The following is a 14920-nucleotide window of genomic DNA, read 5'->3' on the forward strand; positions in this document are numbered from 1 at the left end:
TTGAAAACCAACAGAATAGCACACCCATAAAGACACAAAACTACGCACACAGACACATAAACCCACAGGCTAAGGACATAACACAGCATAAAGCTATTTTTATTTCTTTTTTTAGTGTAGGCAAGGGAGTAAAGAGTTTAAGAAACAAGAAAACTAGAAATGAGATAAGTACATACCCAAAGCATGGACACATACATGGGGCCCCAGGTTAGTCCTTTTTTTTTTTCAAATATTTATTTTTTACTTCTCTCTCCTCTCCCCACGCCCCCCACCCCTGCCGCCGCTGTCTGCTCTCTCTGTCCATTCACTGTGTGTTCTTCTGTGTCCACTTGCATTCTTGTCAGGAGCACCGGGAATCTGTTTTTTTGTTATATTATCTTGCCGCGTCAGCTCTCCGTGTGTGCAGCGGCTCTCCTTGCAGGGCACACTCCTTGCACGTGGGGCTCCCCTACGCGGGGGACACCCCCGCGTGGCAGGGTACTCCTTGCGCGCATTAGCACTGCACGTGGGCCAGCTCACCACACAGGTCAGGAGGCCCTGGGTTGGAACCTTGGACCTCCTATATGGTAGGCGGATGCTCTATCCATTGAGCCACATCTGCTTCCCATGGGTTAGGCCATTTTTTTGTCTTTATTTTTTTAATGTTACATTCAAAAAATATGAGGTCCCCATATACTCCCCACCCCCCTCCCCCCACTCCTCCCCCCATAACAACAACCTCCTCAATCATCATGAGACATTCATTGCCTTTGGTGAATACATCTCTGAGCACTGCTGCACCTCATGGTCAATGGTCTACATCATAGCCCACTCTCCCACAGTCCACCCAGTGGGGGTTAGGCCTTTTTAAGACCTTTCCCCCTCCCCTTTCCTAATCCAACATAAAACTATTTTTTTAAAGATATATTTATTTATTTCTCTCCCCTTCCCCCCGCCACCCTGGTTTTCTGTCATCTGTGTCTATTTGCTGCGTCTTCTTTGTTAGCTTCTGTTGTTATCAGCGGCATGGGAATCCGTTCCTTTTTTGTTGCGTAATCTTGTTGTGTCAGCTCTCCATGTGTGCGGCACCATTCCTGGGCAGACTGCACTTTCTTTCGCGCTGGGCGGCTCTCCTTATGGGGCACACTCCTTGTGCATGGGGCTCCCCTACGCGGGGACACCCCTGCGTGGCACGGCATTCCTTGGGCGCATCAGCACTGCACATGGACCAGCTCCACATGGGTCAAGGAGGCCCGGGGTTTGAACCATGGACCTCCCATGTGGCAGATGGACGCCCTAACCACTGGGCCAAGTCCACCGCCCAACATAAAACAATTGATACACTGAGAAATCCAAGCAAATCCAGCCAGAAGGTGCACAGAATCCAGCTCCACTCACCATGACAGCACTTCAGATTAGGGTGGGATTTATATTAGAGGAGGCATGGCAGTGAAAAAGACAATGATGTCCCATTTCCTGATTTGCAATTCAAATTACAAACCATACAAATCTGTAAAATAAGTATCAAGAAGTGTCACAGAGTTTTGAAATGGCCCATGACAACTTATTGTTGTTGTAATAGTAAAATCATTCCAAAAATTTTCTGGTCACTGCATGCCCATTTGACAGATATCCTTAGCACATGCTTCTGGCCTTACAGAAGCCCTGTGGATCATTTTGAGTGTTCGTTCACTGAGGTATCCTGGTCTTCTGAACATAAGGAGTCTGCAGTAAAATGGAAGCACCTTTTGTAGAGTGAGGACATTTTTGGAAAGTGGGAGCCATTCTGGCAAGTAAAGAGCCTTCTAAAGAATGTTCCCCCCTGTAAAATGGAGATTTCTGTATAATGGAGGTTTATTTGGGGGAAAAAAGGCCCCTTTTATAATATGAAGAAGTTTTTGCAAAACGGAGTAGGTTTCTCCAAAGTGGAGGATCATTCTGTAAAGTGAGGAGTTATCTATAAAGACCCTTCTGTAAAAATGGATGACCAGTCTATAAATGGAGAGGATTCTTCAACAAATAGAGGACTCTTTTGTAAAATGGAAGGGCACTTTTCTATAAAGAAAGGCCCCTTTTTTTTAAAGTGTGGTCCCTTTTGGAAAGTGAGGACATTTCTGTAAAATAGATTGGTGTAAGGCAACAGGGAATGGTGGGGAGAGGGGCAAAATGACAAGCACATGCCTCACCTAAAAAGCAGGGGGTAGCAGCTCTTTCCCTCCATCAAATTGTAGTAATGGGCCCTTGCAGTAACAGGCCCTCTATTGCCAGATCTTCTAGTATTTCAAGAGAATACAGAAATCCAGATTTGTACATGAAATCCCCCAATTTTAAAGACAGTGAGCAGGCCAAATGAAATATTTCTGAGTCAAATTCAACTTGTGGGCTATCACTTTGTAATATCTGAGTTGGATGGATAGTCCTTAAGGTCCCTTCCACCTCCGCTGTTTACCTCTTACCCTATTTAACACGTTCTGGCTCTTGGGCTTTGGAGGTCCCCTTCCTGATCCCCCAAAGAGCCCAAGTCTCCTTGGGTTAGGACAGAATCATGCAATACTTGTTAAGAATTCCTTGAATTGGAATCTGCCTTTTGTTCGGTCTGGCCCAGTTCAAGTTCTACCCTGTCGAGGACACCTGGAGAAGAGAGGTGGAGATTGCAAGAACTTTCAGAACTCTCTGGAACTCAAAGTATTCATTTCTTGTGCTCGCTTCAGCAGCACATATACTAAAATTGAAACAATACAGAGAAGATTAGCATGGCCCCTGTGCAAGGATGACATGCAAATTCATGAAGCATTTCATATTTTTCTATTATATTTGAATTATTATTTACATTTATAAATGTTTGTTGCTATACTATCTATTTTGTATAAATGATTATATATTTTTTAATTCTTTTTTTTTTTAAATATTACATTAAAAAAATATGAGGTCCCATTCAACCCCACCGCCCCCACCCCCCACTCCCCCCACAGCAACACTCTCCCCCATCATCATGACACATCCATCGCACCTGATAAGTACATCTCTGGGCATCGCTGCACCCCATAGTCAATGGTCCACATCATAGCCCACACTTTCCCAAGTTCCATCCAGTGGGCGCTGGGGGGATCTACAATGTCCCGTAGTTGTCCGTGAAGCACCACCCAGGACAACTCCACACAACTCCACGTCCCGAAAACGCCTCCCCATCTCATCTCTTCCTCCCATTCCCCGCACCCAGTAGCCACCATGGCCACCCTTCCCACACCAATGCCACATTTTCTCTGTGGACATTGGATTGGCTGTGTCCATTGCACACCTATGTCAAGTGGGGGCTTAGATTCCACATGGATACTGGATGCACTCCTCCTGCTTTCAGTTGTAGGCACTCTAGGCTCCATGGTGTGGTGGTTGACCTTCTTCAACTCCATGTTAGCTGAGTGGGGTAAGTCCAATAAATCAGAGTGCAGGAGCTGAAGTCTGTTCAGGCTCAGCGCCTGGCTATCATATTGTCAGTCCAGAGATTCAAATCCCCTAAATATATCTTAAACCCCAACACCAACTACAATTCCAGTAAAGTAGCATGAAAGTCTTGTGAAAAGAGATCCCATCTGAGTCCAGTTCCATCACGCAGAAACACCAGCTCCAAAGAAGGGCCATTTGACGTGGCAGTGAACCCCATCTGCCATGACCATAGAACCCGTGGGTCTCTTTATCCCTCAAAAGAACCAATACCTGGGTTTGTATCTACTTTATCTGTCTCTGAGACTCTGCTCAGGTGTGCATAAGGGCAATCCTTGACAACCTCCAGACTCTTTTTTAGAGACTCGTAGCCATATAAACTCATTTCTCCTTTCCATTTCCCCCTTACATTAGGTCAAACAGCATTTTGAAGTCATGTTATTATATGTAGACAGGGATATTCTGCTGATCTGATCAAACCTGGCTGTGCACTTTCTTAAAAAAAAAAAGTATTTGTTTCTTAGTAGAGGATATAATGTGGGGGGATTTAACAGTTTGTTGAATACCTACTCTGGGCCAAGAATTGTACTGATACTTTCCTGTATGGCATCTTCCTAACAACCCTGTGAACCATTAGCTCCACTTTACAAATGAGGAAACTGAGGCAGAGAAAAGCAAAATAACTTGCCAGAGGATACATGGCTAGAAGTGGCTGAGTTGGAAATGACTCCCAAGTGTCCAGAATCACAAAGCACATCTTCAGTCAATGTTTGCTGATTTGGCAAAGAAATCACATTTGAAGTAGAGTGGGAAGAGGACTTTCTAAAGGAGGTGGATTTTAAGATATGCTGTCCAGGACGGGGTGTGTTTATTCAGGTATAGATGAGTCAACTGGGGAGTTCGTGCAGGCAAAGGAAGAAAAACTGGGCAAAGGTGTGCATACTGGGGCAGCCAGAGGGGGTTAAAGAATGTATATGAAGGACAGAGAGTCTTGTGGTTTACAGGAGGAGCAGGAAGAGGCCACAAGATGCAGGCAAGCACCACCACTACCATGAAAACACAGATCCTTGGGGGCGCACACAGAGAAAACCCCACAGACAGACAGAGGTATAGAAACAGGCCCCTCCTGCACACGAGATCTACAGAGACCCATATGCAGAAGCATCTAGAAACCACCCTGAATTTAGACTGAGACAAGGTGACACAATAGAGGACTCCTGTGAAAAATGGAGGAACACACTGTCACACATACAGACCCTAAGACACACACAGACACACATGGATATATATAGACATACATATGAAAACATACACAGACATAGAGAAACAAGAACATCAATACACATGCAAAAACAGATCTAAACTAAAGACAGCCAGGCAGACATGCACATGTGCATTTAAGCACAAAACAAACCATACAGCTATGTTAGAGCACAGTGAGCCCATCTCTCTTCCAGTTTGATTACTGTGAGAGCCTGGCCAACTCCTCCCTGTGTCTCTCTGGACCTGAGGCCAGAGAAGGATGGGGGGGCGGGTGGCTCCACCCCCGGGAGGGGTTGGGGACTTCAGAGGACAGGAAGAGAAGGGAGTGGAGCTGCAGCTGGGAGCACTGGGGACAGTAATTAGCTGGTGCTGGGGCTGCCACGCTGGCTGGGATTGCCCTCACTGTGGGGACAGGGGAGGCAAAGCCACCAGGGAAGATGGCCGCTCTGACCTCTTCCATGACCCCAATAACCCCAACATCCACCCATCTCCCTGTCACCTTACCAGAAGAGGTCTGGTCAAATATGAGAGAGATTATGAGGGAAGAAGACAAATGACAGAGGAAGACACTGGGACAAAGACAAAGAAAAGACAGGGAAAACTACAGAGACTGAAAGAAACTGATAGATATAACTGGAGACAAAAAGGAAGGAGGCAAGTCCGAAGAGAAATAGAGATGGGCGTCAGTGAGGGATGCAGGTTCAGAGAGGCAAAGGGGCAGGCCAATGCCATTTACTGAACATGGCTACAGTGAGCCATGCTGAGTGCTGTGGACATTACCTAAGGCATATAATCCTTACGACAATCCTAGGAGGTGGTAATTATTACCCCATTTTATAGATGAGAAAACTAAGGCTCAGAGAGGTGAAGTGACTTTCCAAAATCCCATGAAGCTAGAAAGTGGGAACTGGGTTGGTGGGGGAGACTCTCATCACTGCCTGACTCTGCCCAGAGACACAGGGCCCAGAGATCCCTGAAAGAATTTTCCAGAGAGAAGCAGTCAGACTGGGAGACTTGAACCCCTAGGAGATACACAGTGAAAGAGATCCACACCTCCCCTGCCCTGTCCCCCAACACCTGGGGCTGTGTGTGTGGGAAACCTTGTCTACACCTGGAATACATTAGGTATGGAGGCCTGGTCTAGGAGAGTTGGGAAGACGCTGGAGGGGAGCAGAAAAGGTGAAGGCAAAGGTGGCAGCATGCACAGCACTGCCAATGGTGCAACCCTAGAAACCATAGGTCGGGCATAAAGGGCTTCTATGCCGGCTGCAACCCTCTGGGGCCAACCCTGCCAGTCCAACCTTTCCCTGCTTTCTACAGGCACCTTTCCTACAGGGAAGTGTCACAGAGGGCTAAAAAGCTTTGCGCACCCAGAATTGCCTTCCAGTTCTTCTTTAAGCCTTAACCATGCACCTGTGCTCCTCCCCTTCCTGCCTTTACTCTGTGGTCCACATGGGCACAGTTGATGCCTAATGGGCACTGCCACCTAGGTGTCCTGTCCCCAGAGTCCTCAGACTCACTGCATCCCAAACCATACCCCTATCCCCACTCCCCCCAACTTTCTCCTCTTCCTGCCTTTTCCATCCCAGGGAATGACATCTCCATTCACCCAGCTGCCCAGTCAGAAGCTAGGAATTCTCCATAACTTCTCCCTCTCCTTCAACCTACACATCCAGTCAGGTTCCAAGTCCTGTGCACCCAATTTCTTATATCTCTAGAATCTGCGTATTTTTTTCTCCCACTCCAGCCTCCTAACTGGTTTCCCTTCCATCCTCAGGGCCCTCTACAAGGCATTATCCACACCACAGCAAGTTTTTGGAAAACACAGTCCCCTTCCATTCTTCCAGTCCTGTCAAGGGCTCCCCTTGCCTTCAGGGTGAACTCCAAACTCCTAAGCAAGGGAAAACCAGCCTAGCTCAAGAGCATTTCCCTGCCCCCACCCTTCAGTCACAATGGCCTCTTGTCTGTTCCTCGAAAGTGCTCTCTTCTGCCTGAGGCTTTGGCACATGCTCTTCCCATGGCCTGAATCAATTTTCTGCTTCTCCTTACCTCTGAACTCATATTTATCCTTTAGGTCTCAACTCAAGAGTCATTTTTTTCCTGCTGCCTTTCCCCACATGCTCCTGCAGCATCTGCACTTGGAATTTCTTGTATTGTATGTCTTTCCTGTTAGATATGAGCTCTATGATAGGGATTGTGCCTGTCTTGTTGCCCACACAGCACCAAGTACAGGTCTTAGCACACAACAGGCATTCAATACACATATCTTAAATAAAGAAATGCCATCCTTCCTCCCCTCTTTTACTCTCCCTTACCCTCTCCCAGATGTGCATTGATGCCCTATTATATGCTGGATAAATGCGATGACCAGATCTACAATGTTACAAATGGTGAAACTAAGGCCCAGAGAAAGGAAGAGAGGCCTAGAGGTACAGTGAACTAGTGGCAGAGCCAGGAGTACTGAGGCTCCTTCAGCTACTGCCCTACAACCTTGTCTCAAGCCTCATTCATCTATGTTTTGTGGTACCTTTTGGAGGTGTGATACCTTCCAAGTTCAAGGAACTGGGCACCAGAGTCCCAGGAGGCTGGACTTACTTCTTCAAGGAGTAGTGATATTCCATACTCTACATGAGGGAACTTAACTCTGCAGGGCCAGCCAATGGCAGGCTGAGCTTTCTGTCCTCATTCCAGACAGGTTCTAGCCCCACCCAGCCAGCGTCTAGCTAGCTCCACATCTGCCTAAGGCATTTAGCTCACTGCCCCCCCCCTCAAGCCTTGGTTTGCATCTGTATGGGGTACTGTTAGCTGACACTCACCTTTGAGGGAGTATGCAGCTTTAGCCCCGCCCTCTCCCCGGGACACAGGCACTTGAAGCTGCCGAGGAGCAGGTCTGCCAACCATCTGCAACTCCAAAACTTCAGTTCTTTGAGTCCTGCCTGTGGAAATCCTTTTCCCAGCTACCCAGAGTCTTTACATTTTGCTGTGTTTGTTTGGAAGGGCCCAGCTAACTAGAAACTAAATCCGGGTCTTTTCCCAGACACTCTCCTGGAATCTCAAGCTACTGCTTTCCAGAAAACCCCAGCAGATCTCACTGCCCATTTATTCTGTCCTGCCCCAAGCCCCCTCTTCTCCCTTCTCTGAGCAACCCTTCCCCCATGGTCTCTCAGAATGTCCTCAAGAGGGAGAAAAGCAAGGGAGTCACAGGACTTCACTTTACCGATTTTAATTTGCTTTTTAGGAGTTCTTCCCTTAGTTCTTTGCAATAGCCAACAACCCCTGAGTGTATGTGAAATGCATCTCAGCTTTATACAAATATGCTTTCAAAAACTACTCCAGGGAACAGATGTGGCTCAAGCATTTGGGCACCTGCCTCCCACATGGGAGGTCCTGGGTTTAGTTCCCTTTGTCTCCCAAAGATGAGCTGACACAATGAGCTGACGCAATGAGCAGACACAACGAGCAGGAAGTGGATATGGCACAAGTGGTTGACCACCTGCCTCCCACACAGGAGATCCCAGGTTTGGTTCCCAGTGCCTCCTAAAAAAAAAAGATAAGCAGACACAACTAGCAAACAAACAAACAAACCCAATGAGAGGAAAACAATGAGCAGACAGACAAGGGAGCCAACTTGGGGGGGGGTAAAAAAAACTACCCCCCCCCAAAGAGAGCATTTTTAAAGTAAGGTTTGGGCAGACAATAACTGTGCTGACCTCATTGTCTATATCTTCAAGGATAGGACTGGCTCCCAGAATCAGCCACATTCTTCCCATGAGCCACTGTGTGGTCTATGGTATGTATTGATGGTGAGTACTCCCAAATATCTCTGACCCAGACCTCTCTTCTGAGATTTCTAATCATATTTCCAAATGCCTGCTAGCCACTTGACCTGGATGTCTTCCCAGCCCTCTCAAACTCAACATGTCTCACATACAACTCACTATCTTCTCCCCAAACCCACTCCTCCTGCGTGCAGGGGAACCCACCAGGTCACTCTATTGGTTTCAGAAGACAATCAGACTAATCTTGGACTTTCCCCTCTTCCTCAGTCTCTACATCTAAGTTGCCACCAAGGACTGTCCAGACTAGTACCTAAATATCTTTCAGATCTCACTCTCTCTATCTGCCATCATCCTAACCCAAGATACCATCACCTCTTCCTGAGATCACTGCAACAACCACCTGCTCATCTCCCTGCTTCCATTCTTGCACCCCTCCTATTGATTCGCCACATGCAGCCATGGGGATCTTTCAAACACCCACATCTGAGCATTACTTAATAAACCCTTTAATGATTCTTCTTTGACCTCCAGATAAAATCCCTCTGCCTGCTTAGGATGCCCTATGTCTCAGTGCCTTTGGTTACACCAAAATCCCCACCTTGACTGCTCTACATGTTACTCTCTGGCTCTACAATCCCTACCTGACACCCTTATAGAGCCCTTTCTTTGGGCTAAGCCCTGTACTCGGCTCTCTCTGCCTAGAGTCCCAAAACTAATTGACTTCTAACTCCAGCTGACAAATGCAAGATATTGATGAGAGCTGGGAATAGAAAGTAAACTGAGGTAGTCAATGTTTGTGTGTATGTGGGCAAGGGGTTGGCATTTGCCTAAACCAAGTACCTCTCTTGGGATTAGGAGTAAGTGAGGAAGGCCCACATGGGTCTCTGGGAAGAGGGCCTCAGATGGGTGGCAGATTAGTTCTCCTGGCCCTAACTGAGGCTGAGTTATTGAAGGACTATGGGTAAGTCACTATCTCTCTGAGCCTCTACTACCCCAACTGGAAAATGGGCTTGACCAGTCATTTCCACTCCAGTCTGCACATCAGAATCACCTGGGGAGCTTTTGAAAGTAAAACCCTGTGTTTCAGTTCCAACCCCAAGATTTTGGGGCTCTGAGGCAGTCTGGGAATCACACTGATTTTTAAAGATCAACAAGGGATCCTGATGCTCACCAGTTTGGGAAACTCAGGACTAGATGGTGTCTAGGGCCCTTTCCAGCTCTAATTCTAACTCTTGGAGTCTCTGCAGATGCCACCAGGCTCCAAATAAGAAGCCAGCCCTTCCTGCATCCCCCCTCAAGTGACTCAGTTGCTCTTACAACCATGAAAAAGCTCTAACAACAGACACAACTCCTTTGACTGAGCTAGGCTCCGGCCTCAAGGTCTTGCCCACCTAGCATCTGGAAGGACATTCAATCCTGAGGAATATGGTGGGATCCCCACTAAATCCCTATAAACAAACCTACACCTGGAAACCCCTCTCCAACTTTCTCAAAGCTCTCTCTGGCATCTCACTGGGTTATCCCAGTAACCCAATGAGGCCTTAGGTTTTACCAACCTGGAAAATGAGCATAAAAATAATTGTCCCTTCCCTCTAGGAATCAGACAGGGTAATTGAAAAAGAAAGAACTTTGAAGCAAGTCAAGTGTCTTCATAGGGATAAGATAAGATCATTATTTTAAACAATCCCTCAGCCCTCACCACTCCCTTCTACCCTACCCCCGGGGCAGGGTGGGCCACTGGGCCCTAAGGATGGTGATTCAATAAAGGCCTCAGCAGTCTGAGTGAGGAAGTCAGCAGGCACACAGAAAACTTATCATGTGGACTAAAATGCTTCAACCCTTTAATTGAAGCTCAGGAAACTCTCTTCTTACATACGCTCACCCCACAACCACTAACCCTGCCCTGTTCCGACCAATTATAGGCGAGTCCCATGGAGAGAGAAGCAAGTCACTTGTGCCTACCCCTGGGCTGGCTGGGCAGGGGGGGAGGCAGGCCTCTCACACCCTCTGTGAATCACATGGCCCAGTGCCTGCCCCATCAGGGCCTGAGTAATTCCTCCGCCTCCTCTTCATAAGATTTTTCTCTTTCACTTTTTGATTTTAAAATTATTTAGCTCCCAGTTGCTGAGGGCTAGGACTGTGCTGCAGGCTTTGTAAACAATATCTCGTGTACTCCTTAGACCATGCTGCAGATTTTACAACCAATATCTCACAGACTCCTCATGGCATTCTTTAGATGAGGAAATTGAAGCTCAGAGGTAAAATCACTCATCTGGGATCACACGGTGAGTCAGTTAGGAATGGCAGATGGGAGTTCAGGTCCTTCCGATACCCTCTTTATTCCCAATTCTCATCTTGGATTAGGAAAAAGAAGATAGCACCATGCATGCAATGACAAAGACAGGGGCTTCACTGGAGAAAAGGATTCTGGGAACTTTGTGTTGCCTTTTTGGGGAGGAAAAAGTGGTTTAGGAAGAGCTTTATGATTTGTAATTTGGAAGCATTGGTGGGAATGGGAAGGAATATGCAGAAATACCACCCTATATTGGTCAAAGGGGCTAGAGACCAGAGGTCTAGACACTGCCCAGCTACTGACTCCCAGCCCAAGAGTATCTGGAGGACAGAAATTCAGTTCTCCTCTTAGACGAGGGGTTCTTAACAAGGGGTCTGTGAACTTGAACTGAAATTCAAAAAAACATTATTCTTGTGGGGATGTGTTGGTGAAGGTGTGATATATTTATTAAATAATACACAGTATAGTGTGGACTTAGTAAGGGGTTCGTGGTTTTCACCTGATTGGCAAAGGCGTCAGTGTAACAAAAAAGGTTAAGAACCCCTGTCTTAGACAATAGTTACTGAGGTTTACAGTAGTCTCCCTTAGTATCTGTTCAGGCATTCATTCAACAAGGATTTATTGAGCACCTAGTGTGCATTGGGCACTGTGCTAGTTGCTAGGGCTACAACAATGAACAAAACGGAGACAATCAATCCCCTTGCTCTCATGAAGCTCACATTTTAGTGGGGGAAAACAGGCAATAAACAAGTAAACACATACAATAAGATAATTCCAGGCTGTGCTAAGTACAATAATGAAAAAACAGTGGCAACTGTGATGGAGACTCATAAGTGGCCCTACCATAAGTGATCAAGGAAAGTCTCTTGGAGGAGGTGACATTTGAGCTGAGGCCTGAAGGATGAGCAGCAAGCTAGGTAGAGAACTGGGGGAAAAGCTACCAGGCTGAGGAAAAGCAAATGCAAAGGCCCTGAGGTGGAAGTGCTTGTGGTGTATTTTGGGATTTGAAAGAGGGTGCTGGAATAAATCGAGTGAGTAACCCACTCCACACCATCAGTGTCTGTGAAGAGGAGCTTGGAAAGCCAGCAGGAGCAATACGCAAGGCGAAGTGTTAAAGGCCTGCTGTCTTCTGGTTATCTTCAGCCCATACGACAGGAGCCCCCTGAAAACTCCTAGAGGTTCCATGACTATGCCAAGGTTGCAAAGGCAGAAAGTGGTACATGCTTTATGCTTCACTCCTGCTACGTGCTGCTGGGCCACAGTCCCAAAAACCTGTAGAGTGTGGGATATGAGTCCTGGAGGGCTCACAGAGACTGAACAACTTGTTCAGTGTTGTCCAGTGGAAAGCAGAGCAGATATGCACAGCTCTTCTTTCCTGGCTCCTGGGCTCAGGCCCACATGAAAATATCCCCAGATGGGGGAGGCCCTGCTAGACTCCTCACTAGAGTCTGTGCAGTGTGAAGGCCTCCCCAGGCAGTGGTCTGTAGCCCCAGCCCAACTAGAGCTGCTCCACATCTGCAAACCCAAATTTGAGCATCCCACTTTCTCCTCATAAACAACCCTGCAGCTCTCCAGCTCTGCTACACCTTAGCCTCTGCCCTCTGACCTTTCTGCTGCCTCCCTACCTACTAGCCCTGCCAGCCCTCCCCTCCAGCCCAATCCCCAAGGCCCATCTCTTCCACCTTTCTCATCAGCACCATCAACTCCCTCCCTCCTTTGTCATCCTGCCACACACACCTGGCAAAACCCCAACCTTGGATCAATCCATCATCCCCCCCCTCCCTTTTTTCTTCCATTCATACTCTCAGGCAGAATGAAAACTACAGGAGAAAATCACAGAAGCAGAGGAGTTGGTATTTCTTTCATGGTCACCATCCTCAGTTTGGGGAAGCCAAAAGACCACAGACTTTGCACTCAAACAAATATGGTTGTGCATTTTGGCTCCACACTATCTGTGTGACCTTGAGCAAGTTACTTAACTTCTCTTAGCCTCAGTTTCCTGGCCTACAAAATAGGGCTAATGATACCTACTTCACAGGGAGCCAGTGAAGATTAAATGAGAACCCATGTAAAAGCACCCAGCCCAATGCCTGGCACAATGTAGGCACTTGGCAAATGGAAGACTCCTTTTCTCTGGTCCCCCAACCAAACCTCGGTTGCTGCCTTGCAATCCTGCCCCTTGTTCTTAGTGTGCTCTCTTTCCTATTAGTCTTAGCAGACAGAAGAGAATGGGATTGGAAGGGTTGAGGGGCACAGAGGACAGAGAAAGGAGACTGGGATAGAGGTTGATAGGACAGGATGGAAGGCCGAGGGAAGGGGGTAGGGGTTGAGGGGACCCGAAGGGACAGAGTGAGAGGGCCTGAGACCCAGAACCCTCTCCCAGTACCAGGCCCGTGGCTCCGACTCCCATGCTCTCTCGATCACTCACCAGGCCGGGGCTGTGAGCCCTCCAGGTGGTAGGAGAAACGCAGGGCCCGGTGGTGCTGTGGGCTGGGACCGCAGGGCAAGAGCCGGGAGCCCGGTGCTGCGCTTGGACTGGCGTCCGTGGGCCCGGCAAGCTGGGGATCCAGGAGGCCGCCAAGAGTCGAGGCTGAGCCCCTGGGCACCGGCAGTCCGGACTCCGAAGCTCCAGAGTCCGAGTCGGAACAGGCCGGTGGAACGGTGCTGGGGGTGTTCGCAGCCGGGTGTTCGGGCTCCGAAGGCCGGGCGACCCCCGGGGCTCGGTGGCCATGCATGGTCCGGGCCTGGGCGCGGGGCCCGGGCTCCCCGCTTGGCTCCAGCTCCTGGGGCGGAGGCGCCGGCGGAGGAGGCCCGGCGCCCGGCAGAGCAGCGGCCTCAAGCTCGGGGGGCGGGGCTGAGGGCTCAGTCCCACTGCGGAGCTTCGAGACCCCGGCCCGGACCCGGGCCAGCAGCCGTGGCAGTAACGGCAGCAGCCGCGGCTCCCGCCGCCGCGGTGCCAGGCATCGCAAACCCGGGCCCCGCGCTGGGAGTAGGTTCGGTGGGGCCGGGGGCCGGCTGGGCAACGCTGTCTGTGCGGCAGTGGCTAGGAGAGAGTCGGAGTCTGCGATTGGCGGCGAGCCACTTCCGTGGCCCCGGGGGCGAGCGGTTGGTCAGATTTGAGTGCGGAGTCTTCTTTCTCCCAGAACTGGAATAGATCTGGGCTCTCCTGGATGGTCGGAAAGCGTTCTTCCTCCCGCCGCAGCGGAGGCTGGGGGGCGAAGGGGAGGGGAGGGAAGGGGAGGGAAGAGGGGGCGGCGGCGGCCGGGGACGCGCTTGTGTGTCACGCGCTTGGGCTGCGGGTCTCGCCCTCAGTTAGTTCCCCCAGAAGATGCTCCAGCCGCGGCGGGAGGGAAACGGCCTGGACCTCCACCGTCCTCCCCAGCCTTAGCCTGGGTCTCCGCGGCGGCGGGCAGGAAGGAGCCAAGGGAAGGGGGTGGGGAGACGGGAGCTGTAGCTGAGGCAGCCCACGCCAGAGCCAAAGCCACAGCGGCTCTGGGACCCAGTCACCAGGGCCCCGCCCCCTCGCCCGGGATTTGCGCTTGGCCACGCCTACTCACTCAGTCCCTCCTCACCTCTAACTGCGACCACCACAAGGCCCTCTTAAAAATTTTCCCTTAGCCTGCCTTCCCCATCCTTCCCTGATCCCTAACAGGCACTGTGTCCGGGTTCCACCCCCCAGAGGTGCCCTTCTGTCCCATCTCAGGTCTTCCTCTCTCCGCACTCCCTTCAATGTGTTTTCCAGAAGCCTTTCCACATGTTCCAGAGTTTTCCTAGGGCTTGCCTCATAGAAGACCTGTCTTTGATACTCTTCACTCTGGTCAGACCACATTCCCTGGTTCTTTCCTTCACCACTCTTTTACCAATAGCCTCAGTTCCCTGGTTTGTCCCATCTACCAAGCAATATCCCAACCTTGGATCAGTCAACTGTCCACCTTTCCATGTCTGGGCCCAGGCAGTTTAACACTGCTGGAGAAAATTATTCAACCTCAGATTGATGCCATTATAAACTCATGGTCCCCAGCTTCTACCAGGCCCTCAGTGCTGACCCACAACCCTATTACATGTCCCAAGTTCTCTCACTCTCCACAGCAACCATTTCAAAACTTCTCCCCTCCCCTCAAACTTTCAACTTCTCCATCTGCTCCTGCAGTCACAGCAGATGACC

At 49.4% G+C, this 14920-nt stretch overlaps 1 protein-coding gene and 1 non-coding gene across 2 annotated transcripts in view; one reads left to right on the top strand and one right to left on the bottom strand.

Moving 5' to 3' along the window:
* Positions 1–14290, bottom strand: part of FGD1 (FYVE, RhoGEF and PH domain containing 1) — a 42420-nt gene extending 28130 nt beyond the window's left edge. Inside the window, exon 1 of the mRNA XM_004461939.5 lies at positions 13184–14290. Within this exon, the coding sequence (XP_004461996.1) occupies positions 13184–13490 (307 nt within the window). The 5' untranslated portion in view covers positions 13491–14290. The remainder of the gene's footprint in view (positions 1–13183) is intronic.
* On the top strand, positions 2678–2784 carry LOC111764980 (U6 spliceosomal RNA). Its single transcript, XR_002797451.1, has one exon. It is a non-coding gene; the product is annotated as a U6 spliceosomal RNA (small nuclear RNA).
* Positions 14291–14920: the final 630 nt, after the last annotated feature.

Source organism: Dasypus novemcinctus, chromosome X, assembly GCF_030445035.2.
Source record: "Dasypus novemcinctus isolate mDasNov1 chromosome X, mDasNov1.1.hap2, whole genome shotgun sequence".
Classification (NCBI taxonomy): domain Eukaryota; kingdom Metazoa; phylum Chordata; class Mammalia; order Cingulata; family Dasypodidae; genus Dasypus; species Dasypus novemcinctus.